General features: G+C 48.8%; 1 protein-coding gene across 3 annotated transcripts; it reads left to right on the forward strand.

Moving 5' to 3' along the window:
• The first annotated feature begins 4177 nt into the window (after nt 1–4177).
• KLHL40 (kelch like family member 40) lies at nt 4178–16831 on the forward strand. 3 transcript variants are annotated; one of them, XR_014268896.1, is made up of 8 exons: nt 4178–5478; nt 9808–9968; nt 11589–11696; nt 12660–12845; nt 13427–13573; nt 14350–14465; nt 15769–16196; nt 16313–16831. XR_014268896.1 is itself a non-coding variant. In XM_082479899.1 (7 exons), the coding sequence occupies exons 1-6, from the start codon at nt 4333–4335 to the stop codon at nt 14459–14461; spliced, it is 1860 nt and encodes a 619-aa protein (XP_082336025.1). In that variant the 5' UTR covers nt 4178–4332; the 3' UTR covers nt 14462–14465; nt 15769–16831. The 3 variants fall into 3 exon arrangements, 2 of the variants coding, with proteins under 2 accessions (XP_082336025.1, XP_082336024.1); XM_082479899.1 differs by having other exon boundaries at nt 15769–16831; XM_082479898.1 differs by lacking the exons at nt 15769–16196; nt 16313–16831 and having other exon boundaries at nt 14350–15611.
• Nucleotides 16832–16991: the final 160 nt, after the last annotated feature.

Raw genomic sequence — 16991 nt, forward strand, 5'->3', positions numbered from 1 at the left:
ATTCACTAAGGATCTAAATTTACCCAGCAGCTGCATCTGCTGGAGCTGCCAGAAGGAGCTAATCTTAGACACCGAGTGATTCGTTAGGGAGACAGTTCATGGGATAACGTGGGCTTTGCTCCCCTTTGCCTGAAGTTATCTCCTCGTTTATCACTACTTTAGAAGTCCAGGGGGTCTGGTGGTCCAGGAGCACCCAAGTGGTGTTATCTCAACCCTGTCTCACTGTTCAGTGTTGTGCAGGAGACCCTCAGCCTCAACGTATGCCTCTGTGGAGCAGGATTTATCAACTGCTCGTCTCTCCCCTGGAGAAGAGTATCTTGTCTGATCTGATTATTGCCTGCCTGTTAGTAAAACTTGCCTGAGAAGCCAAGAAAAGCAATTATTTATTGCAACTGCAAATCCAAATTAATAGCCCTGCACTGGTCACTTTCCTGTTCAGCCTGACCTGAGTGTAATTCCTTCATTCACCTGTCTTGTTCTAAAATTTTGTACGGGAGGGAGTGATCCTGCTACACTGCTTCCCCTTAGGATGCTTTCCATGCATCCTCACCCACTGCCATGTCGCTGGGGGACTATTGCCTGCTTAGAGACATACTTAATAACTGACTTATCTCTTGGTGATTGGAAATCACTAGCTGTAGTCCTGTTAGACTGGGACCAGTCAGCTGAGGGCTGTCTCAGAACAGGCCACCTCATTTGGGGCTGCGTTGTCTGTTATACAGCAGTCAGCGCTCTCAAGTGAGTGCCCCGAGGAGCGTCGATTCACCCATTCATGTGTTCACAGAGATAACGGAATGGTGACTATGATCACTGCTCACCTTTATCACATCCGCGTGTGCCATCTCATCTGCATTTAGATGCTAAATCCCTCAGGGTTTGGTTGGTACTTGCTTGGAGACCAGCTTACCTTGATGGTGACACGTTGGACCCAGCAAACAGAAGACAGATGGGACAAGTCTACTGTGATCAAAGCCTCTACAAGAGATAAGGGTTGCAGAGGGCTCTGAACTGATGTCTGCCTCAAATTCCACCCCTACCATCAGAGAAAAACCTCCCGTAGCAATCCGATGCGGCCTTGGCTCTCCAGGGCAGCAAGGCTCAAACCAAGTCCCCAGAAAATCCTGTTGACTTCCCTGTACATAAATAGATTATAAAATGGCAACGACCAACCAGTGTGAGCAAATGAAAACCAGAAATGAGGGAAGAGTAAACACACAAGTGAGGAAGAAATACTGTGCTTGAGATCCAGACTGGAAACGCGCCACCCAAAATGTAAGAAGGAAACTAATCTGAAGACCAAATACTCAATGGGTGAGAGGATCTGAAGCTTATGGATCTAAGCTGCATAAAGCACTGCTGGCTTTTCATGCCCAGCCCTGGGAGGGTTGAGGAGAGGTGCATGGTGGCTCTGAGAGCACCATGTGTCCCCTACACTGGGAAATGTGAAGGGCAAAAGAAGAAGGATGAGTAAATCTCCCTCAGGAAATCCATCCAAGTTTCCTACAAGTTTTCAGTAAAGACCAAAACTAGCAAGAGTGCAGGATAACCCTGATTCTTATTCCCTTATAAAAACCACAGCCTTGTTTTCACCAGCAAATCTGCTTATCTGAGCTCAGAGCTGCTCAGAGGGTTTGGATCCACCAGATCAACCCTCTGTCCCACCAGGCTGTGGCAGAAACTTGTTTGGGGAGGACTCAGCCTTATCTGAGCAGAATGCACCCCTGCTCAGGAGCCAGGGAGGTTTACAGACCTTTTGAGGTCAGGATTAACACATAGAGCACAGGCTGTGTGTCCAGCCTGGGCCATACCAATGGGTGGTCTACACCCATTTTGATGGCAGGTCATGGGATGGATGCTACTGTATTCCATTGACAGCAAAAAATGGTAGAAACACAAGGCGGGGGACCACATGTGCGGATGTTGCAAAAAGCCATCATGAGGACAGCATCCCAGCAGTGCTGGTGTTAGGAGGCATGGGGAACAGTTGAGGGTGTCAAGTCTGGATTCACCACTTAAACTCTCTCTAGAGTGAATGGGGACAGATGGACGTCACTGGAGTCCTCTCATCTCAGGCAAGTGTCTCACTCAGGGGCAGTGAACCATCTCCCAGAGATGCCTGTCTCTCCCCATGGCTGTAGGGAGCCTAAACAACACAGCGCACCGAGAAGCTCTGGAAAATCCAGGGCTGCTTCCCAAAGCGTGGAGCTGGTCCAGCCGCTGTGCAAAGCCACTGAAGCCACTGAAGACCCCGGAGCAGCAGAGTGCTCTTCCCTGGGTGAAGGAGAGGACCCGGGAGAGAAACCACAGACCCACCGATCAATTGGGAGCTCCTCTGGGAAGGGATTGGCACCTTGTGATGTGGGGAATGTGGGAGCAAACGTCGGAGGGCAGCACCCGCCAAGCAGCACAGCGAAAAGGAAAACACGCCAGGGCTCAAGGGAGATTAAAGGCAGAGAGGGAAAAATCCCAGCCGGTAGCACAACAATGCAGGATTAAACTTGGGAAAGAGCAGAGGTAATGCAGAGGGAAGGGAGGGGGAGGATGGGGTTGTCCAGCCCTGCATGTCTGGGAGGAGAGGAACGTTTCTGAAGTTCGACCCAGTTCAAGGATCAGTGGTTGTCGTCTGATCCCGTCTCAGAGGAGCAGCACAGCAGGAGATCTAATGATGTGAGCTCCAAAACCAGCTTGTGATTATTTCCCTGCTTGGTACCTCCCAGATACTGCTGGAACCTCACCAGTACAAAAGGGCTTCATACCAGTATAGCTCCCTCCCTCTTCCTACTTATATAGATAACCTTCATGGCACAAAGCATTTTTATAAACACACCCATGTCGGGGTAAGGGGTTATGTGGCTTTAAATACACCGAGAAGAATGGCTAATATCTTTGCATAAACTTAATTAAATCATTAATTAAATCTGTGCCATCGCTGAGTGTCAGCCAGCCCAGAGGGTCCATAGTAACGGAGATAAAATAAAACAGATTCATTTATAAGTTTTACCATAGGTATAAATAATTATAGCTACTCTGCTCATCCATGTCTGTCAAAACTAATTTGCTTCTTCATGCGCTCCGTGAGAAGAGCTTGATCTGGACCAGCTATTTGAGGCCCCATGAGGCTTCCTAGACATCCATGGGCATGCAAGCAAGGCAGAAGAACCGCTGGAGACCTCAGCCTTTCTGGAGCACCAGCTCAAGGCCAGGCAAGTTGTCCTGCTGCAGCTTTAGACTTCAACATGGGGGTGGTGAATCTTGGTAGACCTTAGCAGAAGACACTCAACTCACAAGAAGATACCTGTGTTCAGATGTCCTGATGTGTGAGTTGAAGCCCACCGTTGCACTCTCTACTTCTTTTCTGCCTCAGACCCTCTCTCTGTCACCAAGATGTGGAGAAGATGGATTTATTCATGACGAGGTGTTCAGAGACTGTGCCAGTTCAGAGACTGTGCCATGCACATACCGCAGACAAAGCAGAGCCATCCCTCTCCCAGGCTCCTCGAGTCTCCTCCTTTAGGGAGACTTTAAGTAACTTCCAGCCGAGGTCTCATAACCCGTACAGGGGTGGAAATAAATAGCTCTGTCTTCATTTTCCACCCCCTTCCAGATCTCTGAAAACTGACTCCAGAGGAGAATAAAGGACAAACCTGTGCAGAAAAGCCTCCCTGGGAACGAGCTGGCTGGAGTCGGGGATGCCACAGAGCCCACATAAGACGCTCCCTTATTGCATCTTTCCAGCTTTGACTTCACGGTCTGTTTTTAGCACAGCAAAATGTTTAGCAGTTTCAGAGCAGTCGGTTTAGCGGCATCGGGAGAAGGTCTCAGCCCTTGCCGTTCATGACCCAGAAGGCAGATTGGGATGTTTGATTCATCGGGAGGTTGTTTCCCAAGCCGGTGGGTTGCACGCGTCCCATCATGGGACGGCAGCAAAAGCCCCTGCTCCCTCCCACCCCCCGCCGTGACTCATGGGCTGACAGACCCTTCCTGAAGTATCGAGGCTGGAAGTACAGCTGTTCCCCCGGCCCCCTCCCTTCCTCCTTGTCCAATGTGTCATATTAAAGGGTGATCGGCTTACACATGCTCCAGTATGGATTCCCTAAGCTTTGTAACGCTGCGGCTATATATAAAGCTCTACGCTGGAAGCTGAAGTACACAGACAGCTGCGGTAGTAGCAGGAGTTTCACATTCCCAGTGTGCTGACAGTCTGGAAGCAAGGGAGACCCACGAGCCCTGCTTGGAGTGAGTTTCTTTACCAGGGGCTCAGGTATAGATATCTTCATAAAGATATATATTTAAAAGAAAGATTGGGGAAAAAAGGAGCGGTTACTCTTCACCATGGGTTTACCTTTTGATCAAGTGGAAGAATTGCGTCTCTACCAGCAAACTCTCCTCCAGGATGGACTCAAAGACATGTTGGACCACAATAAGTTTCTGGACTGTGTCTTAAAAGTCAAGGGGAAGGAGTTTCCTTGCCATCGGCTGGTGCTGGCAGCTTGCAGCCCATATTTTCGAGCGATGTTCCTCTCGGACATGGAAGAGAGCAAGAAGAGGGAGGTCAGTCTGGAAGATGTTGATCCAGATGTCATGGGCAAAATCCTCCATTATATCTACACCTCCGAGCTGGAGATCACAGAGCAGAATGTGCAGGACATCTTCTCCGTGGCCAACATGTTCCAGATCCCCTCCATCTTCACTGTCTGTGTGTCCTTCTTGCAGAAGCGTCTCTGCCTCAGCAACTGCTTGGCTATCTTCAGGCTGGGCTTGATGCTCGATTGTGCCCGGCTGGCTGTGGCGGCTCGGGATTTCATTTGTGATCGCTTTGCGCTGGTCTCTCGGGATGAGGAATTCTACCAGCTCTCCCCCGATGAGCTTATTGCAATCATCTCCAGCGACTCCCTCAACATTGAGAAAGAAGAGACCGTCTTCGAAGTAGTGATGAAGTGGGTGGGGACCAAGGACCGTGAAAGCCGGCAGAAGGCCTTGCCTGTCATCTTTGAAAGCATCCGCTTCCGCCTCATGCCCAACGACTACATCAAGGACCACGTGGAAAAGCATGCCATGGTGAAGTCCAGCCCAGAGCTGCTGAAGAAACTGCAGATGGTGAAAGATGCCCAGAAGGGCAAATTCACTGTGGTGAAGAAGAAGAAAGTGAAGAAAAGCAGTGAAAAGCAAGCAAAAGACAATGTTGTCAATGGAGCAGTAGATGAGGAGGAAGATACGGAGGAAGATGCCCTCCCAGGGATCTTAAATGACACAATGCGCTTTGGGATGTTCCTCCAGGACCTTATTTTCATGGTGAGTGACAGTGGAGCAGTGGCCTATGATCCCACTGCCAACGAGTGCTATTTTGCCTCTCTGTCTACTCAAATCCCAAAGAACCACATCAGTCTGGTGACCAAAGAGAACCAGATCTTCATTGTTGGAGGACTGTACTACAACGAGGAGAGCAAAGAAGATCCCATGAGTTCCTACTTCCTACAGGTACTAGCTTTATCTTTCTTTTGTTTCTTTGACCATTTTGGAGCATCACCAGTCTTTAGCTTCCATGTGGTGCCAGTAATATACATTGTCATGTGATGTTAAAAGGAAGTTGTAAATGAAGGTGAAACATCCGAGTTGTTTTACTAGAGATTCTTCTCCCTATATTTTTAAGGCAGATCTCACTGAGGGAGGGTTCTAGTCACTGAGGAAGGAGACTTGAAGGGGTAGGTAATAGGAATAACCCTTCCTGATCCAAATCATGAATAGGGGACCCCGTTGAACAGTGTATTTGGTGCAGCCCTGGCTGCCATAGGGCACCCTAACTGGAAAGTTAGTGGCATCAGGTCTGGGTTCAGCTTTGCATCTTTTATGTTCCCTGGTTACAAACCCCCCGCAAAACCCGAGGGTGATTCTGCCAGATGCCAACAAAGGGAGCAGCAGCAGCCACAGAGCAAACACTCCGAGGACACAGGGTATGTCCCTTCCTACCAATATGTGCCTCATTTCCAGTGCTGTTGTTACCCCTGGAGGTGTGCTAGGTCCAGCTCAGACTCTCTGGCCATTTCTGTTAAGTGCAGGGGAAACTATGGTGTGATGTCTTTTGGGATCCTCCACAAGAAAAATAGCTGTTCTAATTCAGCAGTAACCAAAGCTGTGATCAGATCGAGCTGCGCACAGGCAATCTGAGCCCTGGCCTGGGCTGTAACCCAAGAACACCTTCCCTGTAGACGGCTAACGCAAGGCGCCTACCCTTCCTCCTGACCGTGTAGGAATCCAGTAAATCCTCTGTCCTTCCTCCCGTACCCATAAATCCTTTTGTTCTTCTCCCATGGCTCACATATCTCCTGGAAGGAAACAATAACGTGTCCAGACAGAAAGGATAAAGTAAGGGTAGTTCCCAAGCTGAGACATACAGCCTTGTAAGTGTTGTGGTTCTGTGATTCTGTGTCATTGCATGGGTAGGTCTGTACACCAGCACCATGTGTGCAGGGACCATGCTTGTCCTCACCTGGAAAGGGTCAGGCTTTGGAGCCAATGCAGCGCACATGAATCACAGAACCACAGACTGGTCAGGGTTGGAAAAGACCTCTGGAGCTCCCCCAGTCCCATGCCCCCTGCCAGAGCAGGGGCACCTACAGCAGTGGCACAGGACACATCCAGGCGGGTTTGGAACGGCTCCAGAGTGGGAGACACCCCCCCCCTCTCTGGGCAGCCTGTGCCAGTGCTCTGCCACCCTCACAGGAAAGAAGTTCCTCCTCATGTTTAGATGGAACTTCCTATGGTCAAGTTTGTGCCTGTTCCCTCTTGTTCTGTCACTGGGCACCACTGAAAAAAGACTGTTCCCATCCCCCTGGCACCCTCCCTTTAAGTATTGATAAGCATTGATAAGATCCCCTCTCAGCCTTCTTTTCTCCAGACTAAAAAGCCCCAAGTACCTCAGCCTTTCCTCATAGGAAAGATGCTCCAATCCCCTAATCGTCTTAGTAGCCCTTTGCTGGACCCTCTCCAGCAGTTCCCTGTCCTTCTTGACCCGGGGAGCCCAGAACTGGACACAGTGATCCAGATCTGGCCTCACCAGGGCAGAGTAAAGGGGGGAGGATGACCTCCCTCGACCTGCTGGCCACACTCTTTTTGATGCAGAAGAAGCCCATGAAATGAGAATTCAGCAGGAAGAAACCACAGCCCTAGAAAGCAGGATGGAGGGGAAAGGCAGTGGGAGTTCTGGGGGAAATGCTGTTTGAGATATAGCCCTTCACACTGGACAACGGATGACAACAGCAGCTGTGGCCAGTTCCATCACTTACCTGCGCAGAGCAGGTTGAAGAGCTGCTTTGTATTCAGCCCAAATGCGTGTCTAAAGATCAATGCTCCACCAGCCTGGTTGCTGGCCAGGACTTGAGCAGCAGTGGAGGTCCACCATGTCCTGGGCTTTTTCAGCACAACTGCAGCAAGCAGGTCAAAGGAAGTGATTTTTTTTTCCCTTTGATCGTAGACTTGTGAGACCACATCTGGATGCTGCGTCCAGTCTGGGGCTCCCCAGTACAAGGGAGACATTGAGGTACTGGAATGAATCTAGCTGAGGCCACCAAGATGGTCATGGCTGGAGAACGGGAGGTACAAGGAGAGGCTGAGCTGGGTTTGATGAGTCTGGAGAAAGGGAAAGGAGGATCTCATTGGTTTCTGCAGCTCCCTAATAGGAGAGGACACAGAAGAGGGATTCAGATTCTTCTTGGATTTGCACAAAGATGAGACAAGAAGCAATGGCCATGAGTTGCAGTAAAGGAAATTTCAGTTAGGTGCGAAGAAAGCCTTCCCAACAGAGGTGGTGGAGTACTGGAGCAGGGGTGCAGAGAGGTCACAAAAACCTCCATCCTTGGAGTCATTAGACTACACAAAGCCCTGGCAACCTGCTTGAACTCCAAAGCTGCACCTGCTTGAGGGTGGGGGCTGGATGAAAGCCCTTTGGAGGTCCCTTCAACCTAAATTATTCTGTGATTCTAAGCTGCAAACAGCAAGATTTCTATATTCAGCTCCCAATTCACCACTGACTCAGCAGCAAATGCCTTGGGCATTATGTGGCCATTTTTAGCTGCTTCTCCACAAGAAGGGGACAGTGGTCCCTTCACTGTGACATTCGTGCATAGGAGCTGCAGACAAGTCCCAGGGCTGGAGGGTGCCATCAGTTTGCAAAGGTGTAATTTATTGCCGTCAGTGCCATTCCATAACACACAGTTTCTGTATGAGTAAGAGAGTCCTTTAAGCTTTTTTTTTCAGCTGAAACTTCACACGGGCCACTGTATGATGGACCCTTGAATCACCATGTCAGTGCAGCAGCATCTTACACTTTCTGACTCTGTTTCTGGCCTCCCTGATTTCGCGTTCCTCCGGCTGAGGCCAGGAGAGTTAGGTCAGGGACAGTTTAGACTTAAGGACAGGCACCAAAATACAAAAATGCTGATAAATCCCAGAGGCCTTGCAAATTTTGGCAGGAAGAAAATGATTCCATTGACATTTCAGATGGAAAAGGGTATCCTTTATTTGTCACTTCTGAGATTTATGACTTGAAAACAATGCTGAATCCATCAAGAAGCGGGAACTATCCTGGTGACTGAGCTGCTCGGGCTTGCACTATAAATAACGCATATGTGGACCACAGCTTACAAAGAGACAATAACCACAGGGACCCAGCTGAGGCCAAGTCTTTGGAGGCAACCCAGCAAGCTGAAGCTCTTTGGCCCGAGCCCATAGTAAACAGGGCTTCAGGCAATGATGCATCACAGCTTCATCTTGCAGAGTCCCACCAAACTGGCTGCAAGACACCACTCTGGGCTTAACCCGTGAAGTCCCTCCTCTACTACCAAGCTACATCATTAAATTTTTTTTGCCCCAGTTTACAGTTCCCATTGAGCCATGGTGCCCAGAGAGCCCCAGCCTCATAACCTTTCACGTATTTTTATTCTGGTGGGAGATGAGGCAATGCCTTGATCTACAGATGTCCAACGGTGTGCAAGAATTTGTCCATCTGATCTAGGAGCACTGTATGAATCAATTTCCCCATTCTATCAGATGGGTCTGGCACACTTTGATCAGCAAGAGGAGCTTTGGGCTTTGCAGCACCACCTCAGTTGTGTTGTACCGTGTTGGGTAGATAGGCATCGTGTAAATGGCCTTTATGCAGATGGACACACACGCGTTTCATCTAATGAACTCTTACACACACTGAGGTGATACGGAACAACATCAGTATCTTGAGAAGCAGAGGAGGCACACAGTAACTGATCGTTTGCCAGAAAGAAGACGAATTGGTCGAGAAGAAGGTGCTCAGGGGAGGGAGCTGTGTAGCCAGCATTGCCAACACCACACCGTTACCTGGCAGAGCTGGAAAATATCAGGACGAAATACTGTGGCGTGTGCTATAGCTGAAGAGGTTCAGGCAAAATTTCTGATTGAAGTGCTGCAGCTCCTCCAGTCCCAGGAACTATCCGTTAGAGGTCCAACATGGGACTCTCTCATCCAAAGATGACCAAGATATTGTTCCAAGTCAAGGCTTCGGTGCACAGAGCAGAACACCTTCCTGCTGGTGCATCTCTGCTCTTATGCCTTGTGATAAAACATGCACCATGTCATATGTGACTTGGATTTGCACTAAGATCCCCCATCCTACACCAGATGGTAAGGCACAGGCAGAGACTGACATTGCAGAAAGTGCCTACTGGGGTGATCAAGCTGCACGTGGGAATGGACTTTGTCCTCAGCCTCTGGACCCTGTTTTTTGCAAAGCAAATGGGCTGTGTGAGTGCACGCTAATGACCATGTGTTTCCTTTCAGTATGACCATCTGGATGCAGACTGGCTGGGCATGCCCCCCCTGCCCTCCCCTCGCTGTCTCTTTGGCCTGGGAGAGGCAGAAAACTCCATTTTTGTGGTTGGAGGGAAAGAACTGAAAGAGGGAGAAAAGACCTTGGATTCAGTCCTGTGCTATGATCGGCTGTAAGTGTTCATGTGCGAGCGCGGGGCGGGAGGTGGTTGACAGGAGAAGGCGAAAAAGCTGCTGTGCAAAACGACTCCAGCTCTCCAGGGACCGAAAGGTTTTGGAGACAGGGCTCTAACTCTTCATGTAGATGCTGGGACCATTGGGACTGTCTCAAGCTGTACCCTGGGGCTCTGAGCTGTCTGTCTCCAGCTGCTTCGTTTATTGTAATTGAACCTCCAGGAGATGGAAGCTATAATGGGGATATTATATTATCAGAGACCAAACTTAGCAGATGTTCACAGGGGACCTGCATCAAGGAGCAAGGGGAGTTTTTCCTTCTGCTTACCCATCAGTTTGGAGGTTCGGCGACCTTTACCGTGGTCTCACCAGGAGTTGCTTTGGACAGGAAGGTCTGTTTTGAAAGTATTCAGATGTGGCACTGAATGGCCCACCCTGAGAGATATCAGGCTTAATATACAATTATTTTTGCACAATGGGCTCTGACTCATGTTATGTCATGAGCTTTATTAGAAGGCACCATCCTGTTCGGCTCACAGGAGGCAGAAACATCCAAAGACTGCTCGTCTCTGCCCCAAAGAGGCAGAACAGTAGGCATTAACGAGCTTTGGCTTGCTCTATATTTAGATACGTGTGCTTCAAAATCTGTTTTACAGGCAGAGTTTTGAAAACAGTTTCATCCCCACAGAACGGGGCACTTACCTGTCCCTGAGCACTCTGGGAAAGGACGTGTCTGGCCCCGCTGAGTGCTCAGGGGGTGCTTTGAACACCGATTTGAAGCTGGTAGAGATGTGATCAGCACCACCTGTATTTCTAGTATTAGGTCAAGATTTCAACTGTAACAAAGCTGCAGAGGGCAAACTGATGGTCTGTGGGACCAAATATTTACCCAGAGTGACTGGGAAGCAGAAAGCACTCAGAGCCCAGACATCTCAGTCCTCAGGTAAAATAAAGAGCAGGTCTTGGGGGCTACATCCTACATGTATGAAATCTGGGAACGAGTCTAAGCTACATGGATATGAACAGACATCTCTTGAGAAATTTGTCAGCCCTATTTGGGTACCGGTTAGTGGTTTGCAAAGCCTTATAGCTACATCCTCTGCTCAGCTGCCCTGGAACTAACTCAGAGCTTTCAATGCGACCCTGCACTACAAAATATGGACGTACCCAACCGTGGGTCCTTTCTGAGTGGCCAACGATTGCACCTCACAGTGGAAGGTGATGGCCAAAAAAGAAATTTGTCCTCATGAACTTGCACCCCTGAGTCGCATTGGATTTCATTTTTCACATAATGCAGAAATCTGTCTCATCTGTGTCTAGCTGGAAACAATTGTAATTGAGGTGAGGTCCTGGGAGAAGAGGGGCTGCGTATTCACAAAGCCCAGGGGGATGCTACAGAAAATAACACATATTAGTATAAACATTCTGCTGTTTTATTCTCCCCCCTTTTTCCTTAGGATCACAAACCTTACCGGATGAGCCCTATCTCACTGAAAACTTCATATTTTTGAGGTTGAGTTGGGATCTGTGCTTGCCTCTAGGTCTGGAAAGTGCCACATACTCTAGGCCTCACCTAGAAAGCTACAAATCCTTTTGCTTCCCATCTTTCTCTGATCCAGGTCCTTCAAGTGGGGTGAAGCCGATTCCCTTCCCTACGCAGTCTATGGCCATGCGGTGGTATCGCACAAGGACCTCGTCTATGTCATTGGTGGGAAAGGAAGTGACAAGTAAGTCAAAAAGCAAGAGAAATATGGGGAGTCATCCTCCAAACTAGTGGGAGCACAGAGCATAAGTTGATACCTCCCCAACCTGGATGCTATGGGTTAAGGAAGGTTGAATGGGGCATGAGACGTAGATCTTTCCCTCTCAGTTCATCTCTGTGACTCCAAGCTGCTAGAAGTCCTATAGGGAGATCAGAGGTGGCACTGTCCATGCAGGAGAGGGAATATATCATCCCCTTTACTCACAAGAAATAAATATCGCACAGACAGGGACCCTTCACGTTGAGGGTCTCCTGCCTTGGACCTGTGGAGCAGCATGGTCCTAGTAGTGAAACCCAGATGGGTATTTGTAATGGGGGTGAAAAACTTCATCAAACCCGACCCCACCCTGCCCTCCTGCAGGAGATGAGCTCAGCAGAAAAAGCCTCTCTTGGGGACAATTGAAGCAATTTCTTTGCAAGCCAGAAGTGTGACTGTTGGCAGAGCAAACATGCCATAATCCTGCAAAGGCAGGTCCTGCTCTGAAAGGATCATGGTCTGGACAGTGTGAGTGTGCATACATTCACACACCTTACATTGCCGTCCCAGGGACACGGGGATTGATGATATTTCGTAACATCAATTTAGATCAGCAGCACTGACAGACTGTCTGATGGCTGTGTGTGACGTCCTGAGAGGCACTTAGCTACGTGGACCCGTATCCAGCTGTGTGAGCACAGTGTCGAGCTTTCGGGACTCCTATCCAAAGCGGGCACGGCAGGAGGGGATAAGTTGTACAAACAAATGACATCTCCAGGCATGGGCATCCTTGGGTGCACATCCAAGCACAGGCACTCATGCCAATGTGGAGGAGCAAAATCCTTTCTAGAGACCCCATGTTCTTCCCAGCAGTCATTCTCCATCTCCTACAGTGCAAAGCTGCTCCCCAGCAGGTGATCAGGGCTCCTTCTCTTTCTCCTCTTTCTCTAGGAAGTGCCTGAAGAAGATGTGTGTCTACAACCCATCCAAGTTTGAGTGGAAGGAGCTGGCTCCCATGAAAACTGCCCGGTCCCTGTTTGGAGCCACTGTGCACAAGGACAAAATCTACGTGGCTGCTGGCGTGACCGACTCCGGCTTGACCAACTCGGTGGAAGTGTATGACATTGCCACCAACAAGTACGTACCTGAGCACACCTTTGGGGTGTAGATGCACAAGGAGCAGCTGTAGGTGTACATTAAGCAACCTCCAACCATTCTGGGATTTGCTTGCAACTCCTGATACCAGTTCCTCCCAGTCTGTATTCCTCAGACAGCTGGGCATCACTGAGGCCACTGCGGTTGGGCTGTGGATCATCTCAGGCTCACCTTCAAAGCAGTTTTACCAACTGGTGCGGCCTTTAGGTTCCCTGCAGGGCTATAGCTTCATCTTGGCAGCTTCACCCAACGCAATAGACTGTCTGACATTGGGTGGGTCTTGTCGCTGTGATCCCACCGCTGGGACCTGCTGGTCCATGCCAGGTGTGCTTCACAGCTCTTCTACTCAATGCAAAATGAAGTTGCACTATGATGATGGAAACAGATATCCCTAACAACAGTCAATGTATGATCTACATGTAGATCATACATTGTAGGTCCATGTGGACCTACACAGGTTAACCTGTCACCAGCTGATTCAGTTGTTGATTCCTGATTCAAGGCCATCCTCGGCATGGGGGTAGGCAAGGTACCTTAACGTGTCCCCTCTCTTGATGTGGCAGGTGGGACACCTTCACTGAGTTCCCGCAGGAGCGCAGCTCGGTCAGCCTGGTGAGCCTGGCTGGGGTACTCTACCTGCTCGGAGGGTTCGCCACGGTGGAGACGGAGTCGGGAGAGCTGGTACCAACGGAGCTGAATGACGTTTGGAGGTGATGATCTTCCCTGGGCCTGTCCAAGGGAACATGGGAGGGATGGTGGTGAGAGCCACTGAGGGAACAGATAGTTTCTGTCTTTCTTGATGCCTTCAGGGGGAGATGGGATGTTGGTACACCAGCACAAGGCTGCAGGCTCAGCGCAGGTTCTCTGGGTGAGAAGTTTGCCCTGTGCTGTGCTGGAGGGCATTTTGGGTGATTCAGTGATCTCTCCCAGCCTCATACAGCAACGTACCAGGGAAAATCTGCTCCTTTATCTTTGTTGCTGCATTGACATTTTGCCTGGAGCTGATCCCGACCTCCCCTTTGGTGTGAAGCAGTGTTTGTGCAACGCATGGTCTCCCTGGGAAAAGCCAGTGCTCGGGCTGGAATTCAGGTTGTTTTAGGTGCCAGCAGAAAGCACTTTGATGGCTGCTGATATAGTGTTAGCTCCTCCTGTCCTTCACATCTGTGGCTCTAGAGCACCCTCAGCAGGCACCTGCTGGCCTTCACCACAGAGGTTCAATCTTGGTGCCATCGACCCACTTCCCGGTGGAAAAATAGACCCTCCCTGCCAGACCACACACTGATATCCATGTTCCATAGCCTGGCTCTGCAAACCAGAGCACACCAAGGCTGAAAGTGCCCATGCAGCTCCCACAGATACCTTGTGGCCAAATGATGTCTGTGGGACATCGCACCGTGCACCAGAGCTCCCACCACTATGGAGAGCAGCTGAAGTGAGGGAGAGGAGACACTTTCCTCACTGCAACTCTCTGTCTGTCTCTCCCCAGATATGATGAAGAGCAGAAGAAGTGGGAAGGGGTCCTCCGGGAGATCCAGTACGCCTCTGGTGCCACTTTCCTTCCCGTGCGCCTCAATGTTTTGCGCCTGACAAAGATGTAGCAAGGCATGATGTTTTTTTTTTTCCATGGGGGTCCGGGGAAAAGAGGGATGGGAGGAGATGAGGCCACGCTTATCAGCGCAGATGTGGCAGCTGGATACTGTGTAGGACATTGCATCTGTGATTGGTACCTTTTTACTTAGTTAAATGGGAAAGGGGGGAAATTATCTTGAAGCCCTACGGGAACGTGAAGACGCTCACAAGACAGAGAAGGGATCTGGAGCCTGCAAGGAGCTGGGGTAGACTGAGTAGCACGGAGCAATGGGTTGTTCCAATCTCAGAAGGCAGGAGAAGCAGCTCATAATCTTGTTCTGCTTCTTTCTCTGTATTTTTCCCCATCTTCTCAACTGCTGTTGAACCTCCCCAAGCAAGAGTGGAGGCAGAAGGGGGGTCCCAAGGGAAGGGGGTCTATAAAGCATTTCCATACCTAAGGTAGCTGTGAGCATGGTACTACAGCCCACCTTGGAGAGGGAAAGAAAGGGCCAAAGTCAAGTGGTACAGGAGAGACTCGAGGGGACTTTGATGAGTTCCTGTGTGATGAGGGTTGTTGGGATGTGACAGTTAAAAGAGCATGTGACCGTGAGCAGCAGAAATGCTTTGGAAGTTGTAATGAAAAGAAAATAGTCTTAGTTCTTTGCTTCCACCTTGACTTTGGGCTGAAGAGATGCCAGGAGCTAAGGTCTGCAGGAGAGGAAGAGTCATGTGAATAGTAGGGTAGGAAAGGGGGGAGACACAAACAGGGAGGGCCACGTGCACTCACCTCCAGCCTTTTGGCCTCCTCATCTTCAATCACAGATCACAATGTCCTCACCTATGGTTAGACAAGTGTTGTTTTTTTTTTTCAGGGAAAGGTTTTATATTTATGCTGTTTCTCTTATTTTTAATGTTCTGGACTTTTTTTTTCTTTTTTGTAAGAGTATTCTAGTTTGCTAACTACATGGAGACCTCAGATGTGTTTGGCTCAAAAAGAGCTTCCTACTGTGGAAAAATGCGTATTTTTTTTTAAAGAAGTTATCCATAATGGTGTTTTGATAGAAACATGACTGTACTGGCAGCAGGACAAAGATCTGCTAGAGCAAAAATCTCCTGATGCCCACACCATCTGACCAGTGGTTTATTTAAAAATAAATTATTAGGCTATTTCAAAAGAAATCCTGGGTTTGCGTGTTGATAGAGCTGTAACTGAATGCCCCCAGCAACCAAACACAAAGACTAAGCAAAAGCTGTGATGAACACACGCAGCAAACCAGCCCCATGGAGAGCCCTCGCACAGCCCCAGCTTTTATTCTTCTTATTTTCCCCCATTTAGGAGCCAAAGCTTTATCATTCACAGCTTACAGCTATTCTCCATAGCTATGAGGACTAGAAGCTTACCTAGGACTAGAAGGAAGCTGGATGCTTGCATGATCTCATGGTACCGTGAACAGGGGTGATAATCCACAATAAAAAAGAACAAAAACAAACATTGCAAAATAACACCCTCAAAGCGGCATGAAAATTATTGGTATCGAAAATTATGGTATCAAGAATCATATCTGGCTGATTCGAATAGCTCAAAATGCAGTCGTGGAAAAACTAATACATGTCCAGAAGGAAAGACAATTTGGCATGAGTAAAGGAACCAGAGTCTTGTCCTGGTTTCATTTCAAGGATTTAAAAAGTTACAGGATAATCTCCTTAGAGGACAATCCCATCAGAACAGTAATGAAATATTTTCACAAGAAAAATAAATCCAAGGTGAGTGACTTGCAAAAATAGCTTAAAAAAAAAGGGGGGGGGGGGCAACAAAAACCTTTGAAACAATCAAATGTGTGACAAATGTACTGCAAAAAAATAAATCACCTTCTACCCAGTTCTGCAGAAATTCCTGTGGATGGTTCCCAAGCTAATTGAAGATGAATCTACCAAATCTAAAATAGTTTGTGGCAGAAAAAAAAAAAAATTAAAAAAAAAAAAAGGAAGAAGAAGAAGAAAAAAATCCACGTATAGAATAATAATTTTTAAAAAGTCATTTATTGTGGTGGCAGGATACCACCTCCTGCCTGGGATGGGAAACCAACAGCTTTGGTTCAGGTCTGCTTGCCAGACACAGAATGGAAAGCTGTTGGCACTTGGTCCGAAGAGAGGGTTAATCCCCATATACCCACTGCCACGTGGCTTGGTTATCCCATGGCAAATCTGGGCCTTTGAAGTCAACGGGAATGTTGCTGAGCCTCAGTGGGTTGTTACAGTGTGGTCCCTTGATAATGACTGGTCCCCATCCTTGGTCACTCACCTCACAACTGTCCATTGGGAATACAGTTACTAGGACCTTAGTGCTCCTGTGTGGTTCACACCCATTATAAAGCCGTGGGAGATGCCATTGCTGGCAGAGGGCAAGAAATCATAAAAGCAAAAATAGCTGTTACATAAAAGGGCCCAGAAGAGCTTGAAATATCCCATCACTTGAGCAACGAGGGCTAAATCTCAATGCGCGCAAGCCAACGTTGGCCCAAGGAAGGCAGGAAAATTGCCCATCGCCAAGCAAAAGTC

Source organism: Vanellus vanellus (assembly GCF_965231255.1).
Source record: "Vanellus vanellus genome assembly, chromosome: 2".
Taxonomy (NCBI): Eukaryota; Metazoa; Chordata; class Aves; order Charadriiformes; family Charadriidae; genus Vanellus; species Vanellus vanellus.